The sequence below is a fragment of the Eucyclogobius newberryi genome, unplaced genomic scaffold (genome assembly GCF_026437365.1).
Source record: "Eucyclogobius newberryi isolate DKJ021-1_F unplaced genomic scaffold, fEucNew1.0.hap1 SCAF_6, whole genome shotgun sequence".
NCBI classification, from domain to species: Eukaryota; Metazoa; Chordata; class Actinopteri; order Gobiiformes; family Gobiidae; genus Eucyclogobius; species Eucyclogobius newberryi.
Window position 1 is genome coordinate 2,094,408 of NW_027316278.1, and position 24,865 is coordinate 2,119,272.

The 24,865-nt window shown below is 42.9% G+C and overlaps 1 protein-coding gene across 1 annotated transcript in view; it reads right to left on the reverse strand.

Moving 5' to 3' along the window:
• adamtsl2 (ADAMTS-like 2) overlaps window positions 1–24,865 on the reverse strand; it is a 77,741-nt gene that overhangs the window by 10,960 nt on the left and 41,916 nt on the right. The window contains exons 8-9 of the mRNA XM_072433830.1: window positions 5,892–6,067; window positions 4,327–4,573 (exon numbers count right to left, since the gene is read on the reverse strand). Coding sequence (XP_072289931.1) covers window positions 4,327–4,573; window positions 5,892–6,067 — 423 coding nt within the window. The remainder of the gene's footprint in view (window positions 1–4,326; window positions 4,574–5,891; window positions 6,068–24,865) is intronic.

Here is a 24,865-nt window from a genome sequence, read left to right on the forward strand (position 1 = left end):
TGTATCATGTGTGTGTATCACGTGTGTGTATCATGTGTGTGTATCATGTGTGTGTATCACGTGTGTGTATCACGTGTGTGTATCACGTGTGTATCACTTGTTTGTATCATGTGTGTGTATCATGTGTGTGTATCACGTGTGTATGTGTGTGTATCATGTGTGTGTATCATGTGTGTGTATCATGTGTGTGTATCACGTGTGTATCACGTGTGTGTATCATGTGTGTGTATCACGTGTGTGTATCATGTGTGTGTATCACGTGTGTGTATCACGTGTTTGTATCATGTGTGTGTATCATGTGTGTGTATCACGTGTGTATGTGTGTGTATCATGTGTGTGTATCATGTGTGTGTATCACGTGTGTGTATCACGTGTGTGTATCATGTGTGTGTATCACCTGTGTGTATCACGTGTGTGTATCATGTGTGTGTATCATGTGTGTGTATCATGTGTGTGTATCACGTGTGTATCACGTGTGTGTATCATGTGTGTGTATCATGTGTGTGTATCATGTGTGTGTATCATGTGTGTGTATCACGTGTGTGTATCACGTGTGTGTATCATGTGTGTGTATCATGTGTGTGTATCACGTGTGTGTATCACGTGTGTGTATCATGTGTGTGTATCACGTGTGTATCATGTGTGTATCACGTGTGTGTATCATGTGTGTATATCACGTGTGTGTATCACGTGTGTGTATCATGTGTGTGTATCATGTGTGTGTATCATGTGTGTGTATCATGTGTGTGTGTATCACGTGTGTGTATCATGTGTGTGTATCACGTGTGTGTATCACGTGTGTGTATCACGTGTGTGTATCACGTGTGTGTATCATGTGTGTGTATCATGTGTGTATCACGTGTGTGTATCACGTGTGTGTATCATGTGTGTGTATCATGTGTGTGTATCACGTGTGTGTATCATGTGTGTGTATCATGTGTGTATATCACGTGTGTGTATCATGTGTGTGTATCATGTGTGTGTATCACGTGTGTATCACGTGTGTGTATCATGTGTGTGTATCATGTGTGTATCATGTGTGTATATCACGTGTGTGTATCATGTGTGTGTATCATGTGTGTGTATCATGTGTGTGTGTGTGTGTGTGTATCACGTGTGTTTATCACGTGTGTGTATCACGTGTGTGTATCATGTGTGTGTATCACCTGTGTGTATCATGTGTGTGTATCATGTGTGTGTATCACGTGTGTATCACGTGTGTGTATCACGTGTGTGTATCATGTGTGTGTATCATGTGTGTGTATCACGTGTGTGTATCATGTGTGTGTATCATGTGTGTGTATCACGTGTGTATCACGTGTGTGTATCACGTGTGTGTATCATGTGTGTGTATCATGTGTGTATATCACGTGTGTGTATCACGTGTGTGTATCACGTGTGTGTATCACGTGTGTGTATCACGTGTGTGTATCATGTGTGTGTATCACGTGTGTGTATCACGTGTGTGTATCATGTGTGTGTATCATGTGTGTATCACGTGTGTGTATCATGTGTGTGTATCACGTGTGTGTATCACGTGTGTGTATCACGTGTGTGTATCATGTGTGTGTATCATGTGTGTATCACGTGTGTGTATCACGTGTGTGTATCACGTGTGTGTATCACGTGTGTGTATCATGTGTGTGTATCACGTGTGTGTATCATGTCTGTGTATCATGTGTGTGTATCATGTGTGTGTATCATGTGTGTGTATCATGTGTGTGTATCATGTGTGTATCACGTGTGTGTATCATGTGTGTATATCACGTGTGTGTATCATGTGTGTGTATCATGTGTGTGTATCACGTGTGTATCACGTGTGTGTATCATGTGTGTGTATCATGTGTGTGTATCATGTGTGTATATCACGTGTGTGTATCATGTGTGTATATCACGTGTGTGTATCATGTGTGTGTATCAGTTGTGTGTATCACGTGTGTATCACGTGTGTGTATCATGTGTGTGTATCATGTGTGTGTATCATGTGTGTATATCACGTGTGTGTATCATGTGTGTGTATCATGTGTGTGTGTGTGTGTGTGTGTGTGTGTATCATGTGTGTATCATGTGTGTGTATCACCTGTGTGTATCACGTGTGTGTATCATGTGTGTGTATCACGTGTGTGTATCATGTGTGTGTATCACCTGTGTGTATCATGTGTGTGTATCATGTGTGTGTATCACGTGGGTGTATCATGTGTGGTATCATGTGTGTGTATCACGTGTGTATCACGTGTGTGTATCATGTGTGTGTATCATGTGTGTGTATCACGTGTGTGTATCATGTGTGTGTATCATGTGTGTGTATCACGTGTGTATCACGTGTGTGTATCACGTGTGTGTATCATGTGTGTGTATCATGTGTGTATCACCTGTGTGTATCATGTGTGTGTATCACGTGTGTATCATGTGTGTGTATCACGTGTGTGTATCATGTGTGTGTATCATGTGTGTGTATCACGTGTGTATCATGTGTGTATCATGTGTGTGTATCACGTGTGTATCACGTGTGTGTATCACGTGTGTGTATCACGTGTGTGTATCATGTGTGTGTATCATGTGTGTGTATCACGTGTGTGTATCACGTGTGTGTATCATGTGTGTGTATCATGTGTGTGTATCACGTGTGTATCACGTGTGTGTATCACGTGTGTGTATCATGTGTGTGTATCACGTGTGTATCACGTGTGTGTATCACGTGTGTGTATCATGTGTGTGTATCATGTGTGTATATCACGTGTGTATATCACGTGTGTGTATCACGTGTGTGTATCATGTGTGTGTATCATGTGTGTGTATCACGTGTGTATCACGTGTGTGTATCACGTGTGTGTATCATGTGTGTGTATCACGTGTGTGTATCACGTGTGTGTATCATGTGTGTGTATCATGTGTGTGTATCACGTGTGTGTATCACGTGTGTGTATCATGTGTGTGTATCATGTGTGTGTATCACGTGTGTGTATCATGTGTGTGTATCACGTGTGTGTATCACGTGTGTGTATCATGTGTGTGTATCATGTGTGTGTATCACGTGTGTGTATCACGTGTGTGTATCATGTGTGTGTATCATGTGTGTATCACGTGTGTGTATCATGTGTGTATATCACGTGTGTGTATCATGTGTGTGTATCATGTGTGTGTATCATGTGTGTATCACGTGTGTGTATCATGTGTGTATATCACGTGTGTGTATCATGTGTGTGTATCATGTGTGTGTATCACGTGTGTATCACGTGTGTGTATCATGTGTGTGTATCATGTGTGTGTATCATGTGTGTATATCACGTGTGTGTATCATGTGTGTATCACGTGTGTGTATCATGTGTGTATATCACGTGTGTGTATCATGTGTGTCCATCATGTTTGTGTATCACGTGTGTGTATCACGTGTGTGTATCATGTGTGTGCATCATGTGTGTGTATCACGTGTGTGTATCACGTGTGTGTATCATGTGTGTGTATCACGTGTGTGTATCATGTGTGTGTATCATGTGTGTGTATCACGTGTGTGTATCATGTGTGTGTATCATGTGTGTGTATCACGTGTGTATCACGTGTGTGTATCATGTGTGTGTATCACGTGTGTGTATCATGTGTGTGTATCATGTGTGTGTATCATGTGTGTGTATCATGTGTGTGTATCATGTGTGTGTATCACGTGTGTGTATCATGTGTGTGTATCATGTGTGTGTATCATGTGTGTGTATCATGTGTGTGTATCATGTGTGTGTATCATGTGTGTGTATCACGTGTGTGTATCATGTGTGTGTATCACGTGTGTGTATCATGTGTGTGTATCACGTGTGTGTATCATGTGTGTGTATCATGTGTGTGTATCACGTGTGTATCACGTGTGTGTATCATGTGTGTGTATCACGTGTGTGTATCATGTGTGTGTATCATGTGTGTGTATCATGTGTGTGTATCACGTGTGTGTATCACGTGTGTGTATCATGTGTGTGTATCATGTGTGTGTCCATTAGACTGAGGTAAAAACAGAGCTCTGAATTTTTGATCTGACTTTCTAAAGCTCATCAAACATGCATCAGCTCAAGACACACACACACACACATGATACACACACACACACACACACACACACACACACATGATACACACACACACACACACATGATACACACACACACACACACACACACATGATACACACACACACACACACACACACACACACACACATGATACACACACACACACACACATGATACACACACACACACACACACACACATGATACACACACACACACACACACACACACACACACACATGATACACACACACACACACACACACACACACCTGTGTCGTTGTCCTGGTCACAGTCCACAGACTCCGCCTCCTCGTACACCTCATTGGTCTCAGCCTGTGCTCCTCCTGTGGGCTGCAGCGCCCCCTGGTGGTGGTGTGTGCTGTTGTGCAGAGCCTCTTCCTCCATTGAAGCGTCTGCTCCGGTGTAAAGAGGCGGAGCCGGCACCGGGGGCAGCGCCGCCCTCAGCACCGTGTACTCGTATGTGACGTACGGAGAGCGCCCGTTCTGATTCCACACCTGCAGGGCACGGGGAGGGCATCAGGGGCACGGGGAGGGCATCAGGGGCACGGGGAGGGCATCAGGGGCACAGGGAGGGCATCAGGGGCACAGGGGCACAGGGAGGGCATCAGGGGCACGGGGAGGGCATCAGGGGCACGGGGAGGGCATCAGGGGCACAGGGAGGGCATCAGGGGCACGGGGAGGGCATCAGGGGCACGGGGAGGGCATCAGGGGCACAGGGAGGGCATCAGGGGCACGGGGAGGGCATCAGGGGCACGGGGAGGGCATCAGGGGCACGGGGAGGGCATCAGGGGCACGGGGAGGGCATCAGGGGCACAGGGAGGGCATCAGGGGCACGGGGAGGGCATCAGGGGCACGGGGAGGGCATCAGGGGCACGGGGAGGGCATCAGGGGCACGGGGAGGGCATCAGGGGCACAGGGAGGGCATCAGGGGCACAGGGAGGGCATCAGGGGCACGGGGAGGGCATCAGGGGCACGGGGAGGGCATCAGGGGCACGGGGAGGGCATCAGGGGCACGGGGAGGGCATCAGGGGCACAGGGAGGGCATCAGGGGCACGGGGAGGGCATCAGGGGCACGGGGAGGGGCACAGGGGCACGGGGAGGGCATCAGGGGCACGGGGAGGGCATCAGGGGCACAGGGAGGGCATCAGGGGCACAGGGAGGGCATCAGGGGCACGGGGAGGGCATCAGACACTTTCTATGACTTTATTGATTTGGACGGCTGAAGATTAGATCTGAATGTTTTACACTTTCACAAATAACTTTGAATTATTGTATTTAGTTTATGCAAATTAAAACATTTCAAAGGTAGATTTTTGTTTTTATTATTATTGACTGAATAAATCCATCATCATCATAAATGTTTGTTCTGTAAAACAACATCTCATTTCAAATCCAACATTTTCAACGACTAAATATGAGGCGCTGCCTCTTGAGGGCCTCTGTGGTGCCACGCTGAGGGCCTCTTGAGGGCCTCTTGAGGGCCTCTGTGGTGCCATGCTGAGGGCCTCTTGAGGGCCTCTGTGGTGCCATGCTGAGGGCCTCTGTGGTGCCACGCTGAGGGCCTCTTGAGGGCCTCTGTGGTGCCATGCTGAGGGCCTCTGTGGTGCCATGCTGAGGGCCTCTGTGGTGCCACGCTGAGGGCCTCTTGAGAGCCTCTGTGCTGCCATGCTGAGGGCCTCTGTGGTGCCATGCTGAGGGCCTCTTGAGGGCCTCTGTGGTGCCATGCTGAGGGCCTCTTGAGGGCCTCTGTGGTGCCATGCTGAGGGCCTCTGTGGTGCCATGCTGAGGGCCTCTTGAGGGCCTCTGAACTCACCAGGATGTTGACGGCCTGATCCAGGGGCCCTTTGGCCACGATGTACTCGATGCCCGTCTCGTACACGTCCATCGGGCGCCGGTACTTGAAGACGGTTCCTGCGGCGTGAAAGTTCTGGGGACTGTCCACTCTGTAGGCGCCATTAAAGAAGAAGTTCCCGGCCTGGTCCGTCACCGCTGCAACACAAGGGACGTTAAGAACCAGGCAGAAGAACCAGGCAGAAGAACCAGGCAGAAGAACCAGGCAGAAGAACCAGGCAGAAGAACCACATTTAAAGCTGTAAGAATCCAAATATAGTTTTACACAAATAGTTTGTGCAGAAGACCTCAGGACCTCAGGACACCAGGACCTCAGGACGTCAGGACCTCAGGACCTCAGGACCCCAGGACCTCAGGACCTCAGGACCCCAGGACCTCAGGACCTCACGACCTCACGACCCCAGGACCCCAGGACCTCAGGACACCAGGACCTCAGGACACCAGGACCTCAGGACGCCAGGACCTCAGGACCCCAGGACCTCAGGACCCCAGAACCTTAGGACCTCAAGACCTCAGGACACCAGGACCCCAGGACCCCAGGACCTCAGGACCTCAGGACCCCAGGACCTCAGGACCTCAGGACCTCAGGACCTCACGACCTCAGGACCCCAGGACCCCAGGACCTCAGGACACCAGGACCTCAGGACCTCAGGACACCAGGACCTCAGGACACCAGGACCTCAGGACCTCAGGACCTCAGGACACCAGGACCTCAGGACACCAGGACCTCAGGACGTCAGGACGCCAGGACCTCAGGACACCAGGACCTCAGGACCTCAGGACCTCAGGACACCAGGACCCCAGGACCTCAGGACACCAGGACCTCAGGACACCAGGACCTCAGGACCTCAGGACCTCAGGACCTCAGGACCCCAGGACCCCAGGACCTCAGGACACCAGGACCTCAGGACCTCAGGACACCAGGACCTCAGGACACCAGGACCTCAGGACCTCAGGACACCAGGACCTCAGGACACCAGGACCTCAGGACGTCAGGACGCCAGGACCCCAGGACACCAGGACCTCAGGACCTCAGGACCTCAGGACACCAGGACCCCAGGACCTCAGGACACCAGGACCTCAGGACACCAGGACCTCAGGACCTCAGGACACCAGGACCCCAGGACACCAGGACCTCAGAACCTCAGGACCCCAGGACACCAGGACCTCAGGACACCAGGACCTCAGGACCTCAAGACCTCAGGACACCAGGACCCCAGGACCTCAGGACACCAAGACACCAGGACCTCAGGACACCAGGACCTCAGGACCTCAGGACCCAAGGACCTCAGGACCTCAGGACCTCAGGACCTCAGGACACCAGGACACCAGGACCTCAGGACCCAAGGACCTCAGGACCTCAGGACATCAGGACCTCAGGACACCAGGACCTCAGGACCTCAGGACACCAGGACACCAGGACCTCAGGACCTCAGGACCTCAGGACACCAGGACCTCAGGACACCAGGACCTCAGGACCTCAGGACCTCAGGACCTCAGGACACCAGGACCTCAGGACCTCAGGACCTCAGGACACCAGGACCTCAGGACCTCAGGACCTCAGGACCTCAGGACACCAGGACACCAGGACCTCAGGACCCAAGGACCTCAGGACCTCAGGACCTCAGGACATCAGGACCTCAGGACACCAGGACCTCAGGACCTCAGGACACCAGGACACCAGGACCTCAGGACCTCAGGACCTCAGGACACCAGGACCTCAGGACACCAGGACCTCAGGACCTCAGGACCTCAGGACCTCAGGACACCAGGACCTCAGGACCTCAGGACACCAGGACACCAGGACCTCAGGACACCAGGACCTCAGGACACCAGGACCTCAGGACCTCAGGACCTCAGGACCTCAGGACACCAGGACCTCAGGACACCAGGACACCAGGACCTCAGGACACCAGGACCTCAGGACACCAGGACCTCAGGACCTCAGGACGCCAGGACACCAGGACCCCAGGACCTCAGGACACCAGGACCCCAGGACCTCAGGACACCAGGACCTCAGGAACTCAGGACCCCAGGACCTCAGGACACCAGGACCTCAGGACACCAGGACCTCAGGACCCCAGGACCTCAGGACCTCAGGACACCAGGAGCCCAGGACCTCAGGACCCCAGGACCTCAGGACCTCAGGACACCAGGACCTCAGGACACCAGGACCCCAGGACCTCAGGACCTCAGGACACCAGGACCTCAGGACCTCAGGACACCAGGACTTCAGGACCTCAGGACCTCAGGACCCCAGGACCTCAGGACCTCAGGACACCAGGACCTCAGGACCCCAGGACCTATGGACCCCAGGACCTCAGGACCTCAGGACACCAGGACCTCAGTACACCAGGACCTCAGGACCTCAGGACCTCAGGACGCCAGGACACCAGGACCCCAGGACCTCAGGACACCAGGACCCCAGGACCTCAGGACACCAGGACCTCAGGACCTCAGGACACCAGGACCTCAGGACCCCAGGACCTATGGACCCCAGGACCTCAGGACGCCTCAGAGTCAAAGAGAACTCAGAGCTCCAGAGCCCCGCCCTGACCCGCCCGGCCCCGCCCAGCGTGAGACATGAACTCTAACACAGTCTCATTTGCATATTCCATATTCATATTTATTTGTCTAATATGCTGCTTTTATTTGATCTTCATGAACCACATTTGGTTCAATCATTTCCAGAATGTCATGTCTCACAAACCTTCAGATCAAAGAGAATAATGTTTAATACTTTCATCAACTTAATATTTTATTATAGAGTAAAAAACTCAAAAAGTGTGTTTCACGTGTTCAGTGTTTGTGTGAACGATGCTTCAAGGGATCAACTGTGAATGTCGCCCTCTGTGGGACATGAAAAACACTACACTACACTACAGTACAGTACTAGTACAAATACTACAGTACTAGTACAAATACTACATTACAGTACTAGTAAAAATACTACAGTACAGTACTAGTACAAATACTACATTACAGTACTAGTAAAAATACTACAGTACAGTACTAGTACAAATACTACAGTACTAGTACAAATACTACAGTACAGTACTAGTAAAAATACTACAGTACAGTACTAGTACAAATACTACAGTACTAGTACAAATACTACAGTACAGTACTAGTACAAATACTACATTACAGTACTAGTAAAAATACTACAGTACAGTACTAGTACAAATACTACAGTACTAGTACAAATACTACAGTACAGTACTAGTACAAATACTACATTACAGTAATAGTAAAAATACTACAGTACAGTACTAGTACAAATACTACAGTACTAGTACAAATACTACAGTACAGTACTAGTAAAAATACTACAGTAAAGTACTAGTACAAATACTACAGTACTAGTACAAATACTACAGTACAGTACTAGTACAAATACTACAGTACTAGTATAAATACTACAGTACTAGTACAAATACTACAGTACAGTACTAGTACAAATACTACAGTACTAGTAAAATACTACAGTACAGTACTAGTACAAATACTACAGTACTAGTACAAATACTACAGTACAGTACTAATACAAATACTACAGTACTAGTACAAATACTACAGTACTAGTACAAATACCACAGTACTAGTACAAATACTATAGTACAGTACTAGTACAAATACTACAGTACTAGTACAAATACTACAGTACAGTGCTAGTACAAATACCACAGTACTAGTACAAATACTACAGTACAGTACTAGTACAAATACCACAGTACTAGTACAAATATTACAGTACAGTACTAGTACAAATACTACTGTACTAGTACAAATACCACAGTACATTACTAGTACAAATACCACAGTACTAGTACAAATACTACAGTACAGTGCTAGTACAAATATCACAGTACTAGTACAAATACTACAGTACAGTACTAGTGCAAATACCACAGTACTAGTACAAATACTACAGTACAGTACTAGTACAAATACTACAGTACTAGTACAAATACCACAGTACTAGTACAAATACTACAGTACAGTACTAGTACAAATACCACAGTACTAGTACAAATACTACAGTACAGTACTAGTACAAATACTACAGTACTAGTACAAATACTACAGTACAGTACTAGTACAAATACTACACTACAGTACTAGTACAAATACTACAGTACTAGTACAAATACCACAGTACAGTACTGGTATAAAATACTACAGTACTAGTACAAATACTACAGTACTAGTACAAATATTACAGTACAGTACTAGTACAAATACTACAGAACTAGTACAAATACTACAGTACTAGTATAAATACTACAGTACAGTGCTAGTACAAATACCACAGTACTAGTACAAATACTACAGTACAGTACTAGTACAAATACCACAGTACTAGTACAAATACTACAGTACAGTACTTGTACAAATACTAAAGTACTAGTACAAATACCACAGCACAGTACTAGTACAAATACTACAGTACTAGTACAAATACTACAGTACAGTACTAGTACAAATACTACAGTACTAGTACTAGTACAAATACTACAGTACAGTACTAGTACAAATACTACAGTACAGTACTAGTACAAATACCACAGTACAGTACTAGTACAAATACCACAGTACTAGTACTAGTACAAATACTACAGTACAGTACTAGTACAAATACTACAGTACAGTACTAGTAAAAATACCACAGAACAGTACTAGTACAAATACCAGAGTACAGTACTAGTAAAAATACCACAGTACTAGTACAAATACTACACTACTAGTACAAATACCACAGTACTAGTACTAGTACAAATACCACAGTACTAGTAAAAATACCACAGTACAGTAATAGTACAAATACTACAGTACTAGTACAAATACTACAGTACTAGTACAAATACCACAGTACAGTACTAGTACAAATATCACAGTACAGTACTAGTACAAATACTACAGTACAGTACTAGTACAAATACTACAGTACTAGTACAAATACCACAGTACAGTACTAGTACAAATACCACAGTACTAGTACAAATACTACAGTACAGTACTAGTACAAATACCACAGTACTAGTACAAATATTACAGTACAGTACTAGTACAAATACTACTGCACTAGTACAAATACCACAGTACAGTACTAGTACAAATACTACAGTACTAGTACAAATACCACAGTACTAGTAGAAATACTACAGTACAGTACTAGTACAAATACTACAGTACTAGTACAAATACTACAGTACAGTGCTAGTACAAATACCACAGTACTAGTACAAATACTACAGTACAGTACTAGTGCAAATACCACAGTACTAGTACAAATACTACAGTACTAGTACAAATACTACAGTACAGTACTAGTACAAATACTACACTACAGTACTAGTACAAATACTACAGTACTAGTACAAATACCACAGTACATTACTAGTACAAATACCACAGTACTAGTACAAATACTACAGTACAGTGCTAGTACAAATACCACAGTACTAGTACAAATACTACAGTACAGTACTAGTGCAAATACCACAGTACTAGTACAAATACTACAGTACAGTACTAGTACAAATACTACAGTACTAGTACAAATACCACAGTACTAGTACAAATACTACAGTACAGTACTAGTACAAATACCACAGTACTAGTACAAATACTACAGTACAGTACTAGTACAAATACTACAGTACTAGTACAAATACTACAGTACAGTACTAGTACAAATACTACACTACAGTACTAGTACAAATACTACAGTACTAGTACAAATACCACAGTACAGTACTGGTATAAAATACTACAGTACTAGTACAAATACTACAGTACTAGTACAAATATTACAGTACAGTACTAGTACAAATACTACAGAACTAGTACAAATACTACAGTACTAGTATAAATACTACAGTACAGTGCTAGTATAAATACCACAGTACTAGTACAAATACTACAGTACAGTACTAGTACAAATACCACAGTACTAGTACAAATACTACAGTACAGTACTTGTACAAATACTAAAGTACTAGTACAAATACCACAGCACAGTACTAGTACAAATACTACGATACTAGTACAAATACTACAGTACAGTACTAGTACAAATACTACAGTACTAGTACTAGTACAAATACTACAGTACAGTACTAGTACAAATACTACAGTACAGTACTAGTACAAATACCACAGTACAGTACTAGTACAAATACCACAGTACTAGTACTAGTACAAATACTACAGTACAGTACTAGTACAAATACTACAGTACAGTACTAGTAAAAATACCACAGAACAGTACTAGTACAAATACCAGAGTACAGTACTAGTAAAAATACCACAGTACTAGTACAAATACTACACTACTAGTACAAATACCACAGTACAGTACTAGTACAAATACCACAGTACTAGTAAAAATACCACAGTACAGTAATAGTACAAATACTACAGTACTAGTACAAATACTACAGTACTAGTACAAATACCACAGTACAGTACTAGTACAAATATCACAGTACAGTACTAGTACAAATACTACAGTACAGTACTAGTACAAATACTACAGTACTAGTACAAATACCACAGTACAGTACTAGTACAAATACCACAGTACTAGTACAAATACTACAGTACAGTACTAGTACAAATACCACAGTACTAGTACAAATATTACAGTACAGTACTAGTACAAATACTACTGCACTAGTACAAATACCACAGTACAGTACTAGTACAAATACTACAGTACTAGTACAAATACCACAGTACTAGTAGAAATACTACAGTACAGTACTAGTACAAATACTACAGTACTAGTACAAATACTACAGTACAGTGCTAGTACAAATACCACAGTACTAGTACAAATACTACAGTACAGTACTAGTGCAAATACCACAGTACTAGTACAAATACTACAGTACTAGTACAAATACTACAGTACTAGTACAAATACTACAGTACAGTACTAGTACAAATACTACACTACAGTACTAGTACAAATACTACAGTACTAGTACAAATACCACAGTACAGTACTGGTATAAAATACTACAGAACTAGTACAAATACTACAGTACTAGTATAAATACTACAGTACAGTGCTAGTACAAATACCACAGTACTAGTACAAATACTACAGTACAGTACTAGTACAAATACCACAGTACTAGTACAAATACTACAGTACTAGTACAAATACTACAGTACTAGTACAAATACTACAGTACAGTACTAGTACGAATACTACAGTACAGTACTAGTACAAATACCACAGTACAGTACTAGTACAAATACTACAGTACAGTACTAGTACAAATACTACAGTACAGTACTAGTACAAATACCACAGTACAGTACTAGTACAAATACCACAGTACTAGTACTAGTACAAATACTACAGTACAGTACTAGTACAAATACTACAGTACAGTACTAGTACAAATACTACAGTACAGTACTAGTAAAATACCACAGTACAGTACTAGTACAAATACCACAGTACAGTACTAGTAAAAATACCACAGTACTAGTACAAATACTACACTACTAGTACAAATACCACAGTACAGTACTAGTACAAATACCACAGTACTAGTAAAAATACCACAGTACAGTAATAGTACAAATACTACAGTACAGTAGTAAATAGTTTGTGCAGAAGACCTCAGGACACCAGGACCTCAGGACGTCAGGACGCCAGGACCCCAGGACGTCAGGACGCCAGGACCCCAGAACCTTAGGACCTCAAGACCTCAGGACACCAGGACCTCAGGACCTCAGGACACCAGGACCTCAGGACCCCAGGACCTCAGGACCCCAGAACCTTAGGACCTCAAGACCTCAGGACACCAGGACACCAGGACCCCAGGACCCCAGGACCTCAGGACCTCAGGACCCCAGGACCTCAGGACCTCACGACCTCAGGACCCCAGGACCCCAGGACCTCAGGACACCAGGACCTCAGGACACCAGGACCTCAGGACCTCAGGACACCAGGACCTCAGGACGCCAGGACCTCAGGACGTCAGGACGCCAGGACCTCAGGACACCAAGACCTCAGGACCCCAGGACCTCAGGACCCCAGAACCTTAGGACCTCAAGACCTCAGGACACCAGGACCTCAGGACACCAGGACCTCAGGACCTCAGGACACCAGGACCTCAGGACACCAGGACCTCAGGACACCAGGACCTCAGGACACCAGGACCTCAGGACGTCAGGACGCCAGGACCTCAGGACACCAGGACCTCAGGACCTCAGGACCTCAGGACCCCAGGACCTCAGGACACCAGGACCCCAGGACCACAGGACCTCAGGACACCAGGACCTCAGGACCTCAGGACCTCAGGACCCCAGGACCCCAGGACCTCAGGACACCAGGACCTCAGGACACCAGGACCTCAGGACACCAGGACCTCAGGACGTCAGGACGCCAGGACCTCAGGACCTCAGGACCTCAGGACACCAGGACCCCAGGACCTCAGGACACCAGGACCTCAGGACCTCAGGACACCAGGACCCCAGGACACCAGGACCTCAGAACCTCAGGACCCCAGGACACCAGGACCTCAGGACACCAGGACCTCAGGACCTCAAGACCTCAGGACACCAGGACCCCAGGACCTCAGGACACCAAGACACCAGGACCTCAGGACACCAAGACACCAGGACCTCAGGACACCAGGACCTCAGGACCTCAGGACCCAAGGACCTCAGGACCTCAGGACCTCAGGACACCAGGACACCAGGACCTCAGGACCTCAGGACCTCAGGACATCAGGACCTCAGGACACCAGGACCTCAGGACCTCAGGACACCAGGACCTCAGGACCTCAGGACCTCAGGACACCAGGACCTCAGGACACCAGGACCTCAGGACCTCAGGACCTCAGGACACCAGGACCTCAGGACCTCAGGACACCAGGACACCAGGACCTCAGGACACCAGGACCTCAGGACACCAGGACCTCAGGACCTCAGGACCTCAGGACGCCAGGACCTCAGGACACCAGGACCTCAGGACCTCAGGACACCAGGACCTCAGGACCTCAGGACACCAGGACACCAGGACCTCAGGACACCAGGACCTCAGGACACCAGGACCTCAGGACCTCAGGACCTCAGGACGCCAGGACCCCAGGACCTCAGGACACCAGGACCCCAGGACCTCAGGACACCAGGACCTCAGGACCTCAGGACACCAGGACCTCAGGACCCCAGGACCTATGGACCCCAGGACCTCAGGACGCCTCAGAGTCAAAGAGAACTCAGAGCTCCAGAGCCCCGCCCTGACCCGCCCGGCCCCGCCTAGCGTGAGACATGAACTCTAACACAGTCTCATTTGCATATTCCATATTCATATTTATTTGTCTAATATGCTGCTTTTATTTGATCTTCATGAACCACATTTGGTTCAATCATTTCCAGAATGTCATGTCTCACAAACCTTCAGATCAAAGAGAATAATGTTTAATACTTTCATCAACTTAATATTTTATTATAGAGTAAAAAACTCAAAAAGTGTGTTTCACGTGTTCAGTGTTTGTGTGAACGATGCTTCAAGGGATCAACTGTGAATGTCGCCCTCTGTGGGACATGAAAAACACTACACTACACTACAGTACAGTACTAGTACAAATACTACAGTACTAGTACAAATACTACATTACAGTACTAGTAAAAATACTACAGTACAGTACTAGTACAAATACTACAGTACAGTACTAGTACAAATACTACATTACAGTACTAGTAAAAATACTACAGTACAGTACTAGTACAAATACTACAGTACTAGTACAAATACTACAGTACTAGTACAAATACTACAGTACAGTACTAGTACAAATACTACATTACAGTACTAGTAAAAATACTACAGTACAGTACTAGTACAAATACTACAGTACAGTACTAGTACAAATACTACAGTACTAGTACAAATACTACAGTACAGTACTAGTACAAATACTACATTACAGTAATAGTAAAAATACTACAGTACAGTACTAGTACAAATACTACAGTACTAGTACAAATACTACAGTACAGTACTAGTAAAAATACTACAGTAAAGTACTAGTACAAATACTACAGTACTAGTACAAATACTACAGTACAGTACTAGTACAAATACTACAGTACTAGTATAAATACTACAGTACTAGTACAAATACTACAGTACAGTACTAGTACAAATACTACAGTACTAGTAAAATACTATAGTACAGTACTAGTACAAATACTACAGTACTAGTACAAATACTACAGTACAGTACTAATACAAATACTACAGTACTAGTACAAATACTACAGTACTAGTACAAATACCACAGTACTAGTACAAATACTATAGTACAGTACTAGTACAAATACTACAGTACTAGTACAAATACTACAGTACAGTGCTAGTACAAATACCACAGTACTAGTACAAATACTACAGTACAGTACTAGTACAAATACCACAGTACTAGTACAAATATTACAGTACAGTACTAGTACAAATACTACTGTACTAGTACAAATACCACAGTACATTACTAGTACAAATACCACAGTACTAGTACAAATACTACAGTACAGTGCTAGTACAAATACCACAGTACTAGTACAAATACTACAGTACAGTACTAGTACAAATACTACAGTACTAGTACAAAAACTACAGTACTAGTACAAATACTACAGTACAGTGCTAGTACAAATACCACAGTACTAGTACAAATACTACAGTACAGTACTAGTACAAATACCACAGTACTAGTACAAATACTACAGTACAGTACTAGTACAAATACTACAGTACTAGTACAAATACTACAGTACAGTACTAGTACAAATACTACACTACAGTACTAGTACAAATACTACAGTACTAGTACAAATACCACAGTACAGTACTGGTATAAAATACTACAGTACTAGTACAAATACTACAGTACTAGTACAAATATTACAGTACAGTACTAGTACAAATACTACAGAACTAGTACAAATACTACAGTACTAGTATAAATACTACAGTACAGTGCTAGTACAAATACCACAGTACTAGTACAAATACTACAGTACAGTACTAGTACAAATACCACAGTACTAGTACAAATACTACAGTACAGTACTTGTACAAATACTAAAGTACTAGTACAAATACCACAGCACAGTACTAGTACAAATACTACAGTACTAGTACAAATACTACAGTACAGTACTAGTACAAATACTACAGTACTAGTACTAGTACAAATACTACAGTACAGTACTAGTACAAATACTACAGTACAGTACTAGTACAAATACCACAGTACTAGTACTAGTACAAATACTACAGTACAGTACTAGTACAAATACTACAGTACAGTACTAGTAAAAATACCACAGAACAGTACTAGTACAAATACCAGAGTACAGTACTAGTAAAAATACCACAGTACTAGTACAAATACTACACTACTAGTACAAATACCACAGTACAGTACTAGTACAAATACCACAGTACTAGTAAAAATACCACAGTACAGTAATAGTACAAATACTACAGTACTAGTACAAATACTACAGTACTAGTACAAATACCACAGTACAGTACTAGTACAAATATCACAGTACAGTACTAGTACAAATACTACAGTACAGTACTAGTACAAATACTACAGTACTAGTACAAATACCACAGTACAGTACTAGTACAAATACCACAGTACTAGTACAAATACTACAGTACAGTACTAGTACAAATACCACAGTACTAGTACAAATATTACAGTACAGTACTAGTACAAATACTACTGCACTAGTACAAATACCACAGTACAGTACTAGTACAAATACTACAGTACTAGTACAAATACCACAGTACTAGTAGAAATACTACAGTACAGTACTAGTACAAATACTACAGTACTAGTACAAATACTACAGTACAGTGCTAGTACAAATACCACAGTACTAGTACAAATACTACAGTACAGTACTAGTGCAAATACCACAGTACTAGTACAAATACTACAGTACTAGTACAAATACTACAGTACAGTACTAGTACAAATACTACACTACAGTACTAGTACAAATACTACAGTACTAGTACAAATACCACAGTACATTACTAGTACAAATACCACAGTACTAGTACAAATACTACAGTACAGTGCTAGTACAAATACCACAGTACTAGTACAAATACTACAGTACAGTACTAGTGCAAATACCACAGTACTAGTACAAATACTACAGTACAGTACTAGTACAAATACTACAGTACTAGTACAAATACCACAGTACTAGTACAAATACTACAGTACAGTACTAGTACAAATACCACAGTACTAGTACAAATACTACAGTACAGTACTAGTACAAATACTACAGTACTAGTACAAATACTACAGTACAGTACTAGTACAAATACTACACTACAGTACTAGTACAAATACTACAGTACTAGTACAAATACCACAGTACAGTACTGGTATAAAATACTACAGTACTAGTACAAATACTACAGTACTAGTACAAATATTACAGTACAGTACTAGTACAAATACTACAGAACTAGTACAAATACTACAGTACTAGTATAAATACTACAGTACAGTGCTAGTACAAATACCACAGTACTAGTACAAATACTACAGTACAGTACTAGTACAAATACCACAGTACTAGTACAAATACTACAGTACAGTACTTGTACAAATACTAAAGTACTAGTACAAATACCACAGCACAGTACTAGTACAAATACTACGATACTAGTACAAATACTACAGTACAGTACTAGTACAAATACTACAGTACTAGTACTAGTACAAATACTACAGTACAGTACTAGTACAAATACTACAGTACAGTACTAGTACAAATACCACAGTACAGTACTAGTACAAATACCACAGTACTAGTACTAGTACAAATACTACAGTACAGTACTAGTACAAATACTACAGTACAGTACTAGTAAAAATACCACAGAACAGTACTAGTACAAATACCAGAGTACAGTACTAGTAAAAATACCACAGTACTAGTACAAATACTACACTACTAGTACAAATACCACAGTACAGTACTAGTACAAATACCACAGTACTAGTAAAAATACCACAGTACAGTAATAGTACAAATACTACAGTACTAGTACAAATACTACAGTACTAGTACAAATACCACAGTACAGTACTAGTACAAATATCACAGTACAGTACTAGTACAAATACTACAGTACAGTACTAGTACAAATACTACAGTACTAGTACAAATACCACAGTACAGTACTAGTACAAATACCACAGTACTAGTACAAATACTACAGTACAGTACTAGTACAAATACCACAGTACTAGTACAAATATTACAGTACAGTACTAGTACAAATACTACTGCACTAGTACAAATACCACAGTACAGTACTAGTACAAATACTACAGTACTAGTACAAATACCACAGTACTAGTAGAAATACTACAGTACAGTACTAGTACAAATACTACAGTACTAGTACAAATACTACAGTACAGTGCTAGTACAAATACCACAGTACTAGTACAAATACTACAGTACAGTACTAGTGCAAATACCACAGTACTAGTACAAATACTACAGTACTAGTACAAATACTACAGTACTAGTACAAATACTACAGTACAGTACTAGTACAAATACTACACTACAGTACTAGTACAAATACTACAGTACTAGTACAAATACCACAGTACAGTACTGGTATAAAATACTACAGAACTAGTACAAATACTACAGTACTAGTATAAATACTACAGTACAGTGCTAGTACAAATACCACAGTACTAGTACAAATACTACAGTACAGTACTAGTACAAATACCACAGTACTAGTACAAATACTACAGTACTAGTACAAATACTACAGTACAGTACTAGTACGAATACTACAGTACAGTACTAGTACAAATACCACAGTACAGTACTAGTACAAATACTACAGTACAGTACTAGTACAAATACTACAGTACAGTACTAGTACAAATACCACAGTACAGTACTAGTACAAATACCACAGTACTAGTACTAGTACAAATACTACAGTACAGTACTAGTACAAATACTACAGTACAGTACTAGTACAAATACTACAGTACAGTACTAGTAAAATACCACAGTACAGTACTAGTACAAATACCACAGTACAGTACTAGTAAAAATACCACAGTACTAGTACAAATACTACACTACTAGTACAAATACCACAGTACAGTACTAGTACAAATACCACAGTACTAGTAAAAATACCACAGTACAGTAATAGTACAAATACTACAGTACAGTAGTAAATAGTTTGTGCAGAAGACCTCAGGACACCAGGACCTCAGGACGTCAGGACGCCAGGACCCCAGGACGTCAGGACGCCAGGACCCCAGAACCTTAGGACCTCAAGACCTCAGGACACCAGGACCTCAGGACCTCAGGACACCAGGACCTCAGGACCCCAGGACCTCAGGACCCCAGAACCTTAGGACCTCAAGACCTCAGGACACCAGGACACCAGGACCCCAGGACCCCAGGACCCCAGGACCTCAGGACCTCAGGACCCCAGGACCTCAGGACCTCACGACCTCAGGACCCCAGGACCCCAGGACCTCAGGACACCAGGACCTCAGGACACCAGGACCTCAGGACCTCAGGACACCAGGACCTCAGGACGCCAGGACCTCAGGACCTCAGGACGTCAGGACGCCAGGACCTCAGGACACCAAGACCTCAGGACACCAGGACCTCAGGACACCAGGACCTCAGGACCTCAGGACACCAGGACCTCAGGACACCAGGACCTCAGGACGTCAGGACGCCAGGACCTCAGGACACCAGGACCTCAGGACCTCAGGACCTCAGGACACCAGGACCCCAGGACCTCAGGACACCAGGACCCCAGGACCACAGGACCTCAGGACACCAGGACCTCAGGACCTCAGGACCTCAGGACCCCAGGACCCCAGGACCTCAGGACACCAGGACCTCAGGACACCAGGACCTCAGGACACCAGGACCTCAGGACGTCAGGACGCCAGGACCTCAGGACCTCAGGACCTCAGGACACCAGGACCCCAGGACCTCAGGACACCAGGACCTCAGGACCTCAGGACACCAGGACCCCAGGACACCAGGACCTCAGAACCTCAGGACCCCAGGACACCAGGACCTCAGGACACCAGGACCTCAGGACCTCAAGACCTCAGGACACCAGGACCCCAGGACCTCAGGACACCAAGACACCAGGACCTCAGGACACCAAGACACCAGGACCTCAGGACACCAGGACCTCAGGACCTCAGGACCTCAGGACCCAAGGACCTCAGGACCTCAGGACCTCAGGACACCAGGACACCAGGACCTCAGGACCTCAGGACCTCAGGACATCAGGACCTCAGGACACCAGGACCTCAGGACCTCAGGACACCAGGACCTCAGGACCTCAGGACCTCAGGACACCAGGACCTCAGGACACCAGGACCTCAGGACCTCAGGACCTCAGGACACCAGGACCTCAGGACCTCAGGACACCAGGACACCAGGACCTCAGGACACCAGGACCTCAGGACACCAGGACCTCAGGACCTCAGGACCTCAGGACGCCAGGACCTCAGGACACCAGGACCTCAGGACCTCAGGACACCAGGACCTCAGGACCTCAGGACACCAGGACCTCAGGACACCAGGACCTCAGTACACCAGGACCTCAGGACCTCAGGACCTCAGGACGCCAGGACACCAGGACCCCAGGACCTCAGGACACCAGGACCCCAGGACCTCAGGACACCAGGACCTCAGGACCTCAGGACACCAGGACCTCAGGACCCCAGGACCTATGGACCCCAGGACCTCAGGACGCCTCAGAGTCAAAGAGAACTCAGAGCTCCAGAGCCCCGCCCTGACCCGCCCGGCCCCGCCTAGCGTGAGACATGAACTCTAACACAGTCTCATTTGCATATTCCATATTCATATTTATTTGTCTAATATGCTGCTTTTATTTGATCTTCATGAACCACATTTGGTTCAATCATTTCCAGAATGTCATTTCTCACAAACCTTCAGATCAAAGAGAATAATGTTTAATACTTTCATCAACTTAATATTTTATTATAGAGTAAAAAACTCAAAAAGTGTGTTTCACGTGTTCAGTGTTTGTGTGAACGATGCTTCAAGGGATCAACTGTGAATGTCGCCCTCTGTGGGACATGAAAAACACTACACTACACTACAGTACAGTACTAGTACAAATACTACAGTACTAGTACAAATACTACATTACAGTACTAGTAAAAATACTACAGTACAGTACTAGTACAAATACTACAGTACAGTACTAGTACAAATACTACATTACAGTACTAGTAAAAATACTACAGTACAGTACTAGTACAAATACTACAGTACTAGTACAAATACTACAGTACAGTACTAGTAAAAATACTACAGTACAGTACTAGTACAAATACTACAGTACTAGTACAAATACTACAGTACAGTACTAGTACAAATACTACATTACAGTTCTAGTAAAAATACTACAGTACAGTACTAGTACAAATACTACAGTACAGTACTAGTACAAATACTACAGTACTAGTACAAATACTACAGTACAGTACTAGTACAAATACTACATTACAGTAATAGTAAAAATACTACAGTACAGTACTAGTACAAATACTACAGTACTAGTACAAATACTACAGTACAGTACTAGTAAAAATACTACAGTAAAGTACTAGTACAAATACTACAGTACTAGTACAAATACTACAGTACAGTACTAGTACAAATACTACAGTACTAGTATAAATACTACAGTACTAGTACAAATACTACAGTACAGTACTAGTACAAATACTACAGTACTAGTAAAATACTACAGTACAGTACTAGTACAAATACTACAGTACTAGTACAAATACTACAGTACAGTACTAATACAAATACTACAGTACTAGTACAAATACTACAGTACTAGTACAAATACCACAGTACTAGTACAAATACTATAGTACAGTACTAGTACAAATACTACAGTACTAGTACAAATACTACAGTACAGTGCTAGTACAAATACCACAGTACTAGTACAAATACTACAGTACAGTACTAGTACAAATACCACAGTACTAGTACAAATATTACAGTACAGTACTAGTACAAATACTACTGTACTAGTACAAATACCACAGTACATTACTAGTACAAATACCACAGTACTAGTACAAATACTACAGTACAGTGCTAGTACAAATACCACAGTACTAGTACAAATACTACAGTACAGTACTAGTACAAATACTACAGTACTAGTAAAATACTACAGTACAGTACTAGTACAAATACTACAGTACTAGTACAAATACTACAGTACAGTACTAATACAAATACTACAGTACTAGTACAAATACTACAGTACTAGTACAAATACCACAGTACTAGTACAAATACTATAGTACAGTACTAGTACAAATACTACAGTACTAGTACAAATACTACAGTACAGTACTAGTACAAATACTACAGTACTAGTACAAATACTACAGTACAGTACTAGTACAAATACTACATTACAGTTCTAGTAAAAATACTACAGTACAGTACTAGTACAAATACTACAGTACAGTACTAGTACAAATACTACAGTACTAGTACAAATACTACAGTACAGTACTAGTACAAATACTACATTACAGTAATAGTAAAAATACTACAGTACAGTACTAGTACAAATACTACAGTACTAGTACAAATACTACAGTACAGTACTAGTAAAAATACTACAGTAAAGTACTAGTACAAATACTACAGTACTAGTACAAATACTACAGTACAGTACTAGTACAAATACTACAGTACTAGTATAAATACTACAGTACTAGTACAAATACTACAGTACAGTACTAGTACAAATACTACAGTACTAGTAAAATACTACAGTACAGTACTAGTACAAATACTACAGTACTAGTACAAATACTACAGTACAGTACTAATACAAATACTACAGTACTAGTACAAATACTACAGTACTAGTACAAATACCACAGTACTAGTACAAATACTATAGTACAGTACTAGTACAAATACTACAGTACTAGTACAAATACTACAGTACAGTGCTAGTACAAATACCACAGTACTAGTACAAATACTACAGTACAGTACTAGTACAAATACCACAGTACTAGTACAAATATTACAGTACAGTACTAGTACAAATACCACAGTACTAGTACAAATACTACAGTACAGTACTAGTACAAATACTACAGTACTAGTACAAATACTACAGTACAGTACTAGTACAAATACTACACTACAGTACTAGTACAAATACTACAGTACTAGTACAAATACCACAGTACAGTACTGGTATAAAATACTACAGTACTAGTACAAATACTACAGTACTAGTACAAATATTACAGTACAGTACTAGTACAAATACTACAGAACTAGTACAAATACTACAGTACTAGTATAAATACTACAGTACAGTGCTAGTACAAATACCACAGTACTAGTACAAATACTACAGTACAGTACTAGTACAAATACCACAGTACTAGTACAAATACTACAGTACAGTACTTGTACAAATACTAAAGTACTAGTACAAATACCACAGCACAGTACTAGTACAAATACTACAGTACTAGTACAAATACTACAGTACAGTACTAGTACAAATACTACAGTACTAGTACTAGTACAAATACTACAGTACAGTACTAGTACAAATACTACAGTACAGTACTAGTACAAATACCACAGTACAGTACTAGTACAAATACCACAGTACTAGTACTAGTACAAATACTACAGTACAGTACTAGTACAAATACTACAGTACAGTACTAGTAAAAATACCACAGAACAGTACTAGTACAAATACCAGAGTACAGTACTAGTAAAAATACCACAGTACTAGTACAAATACTA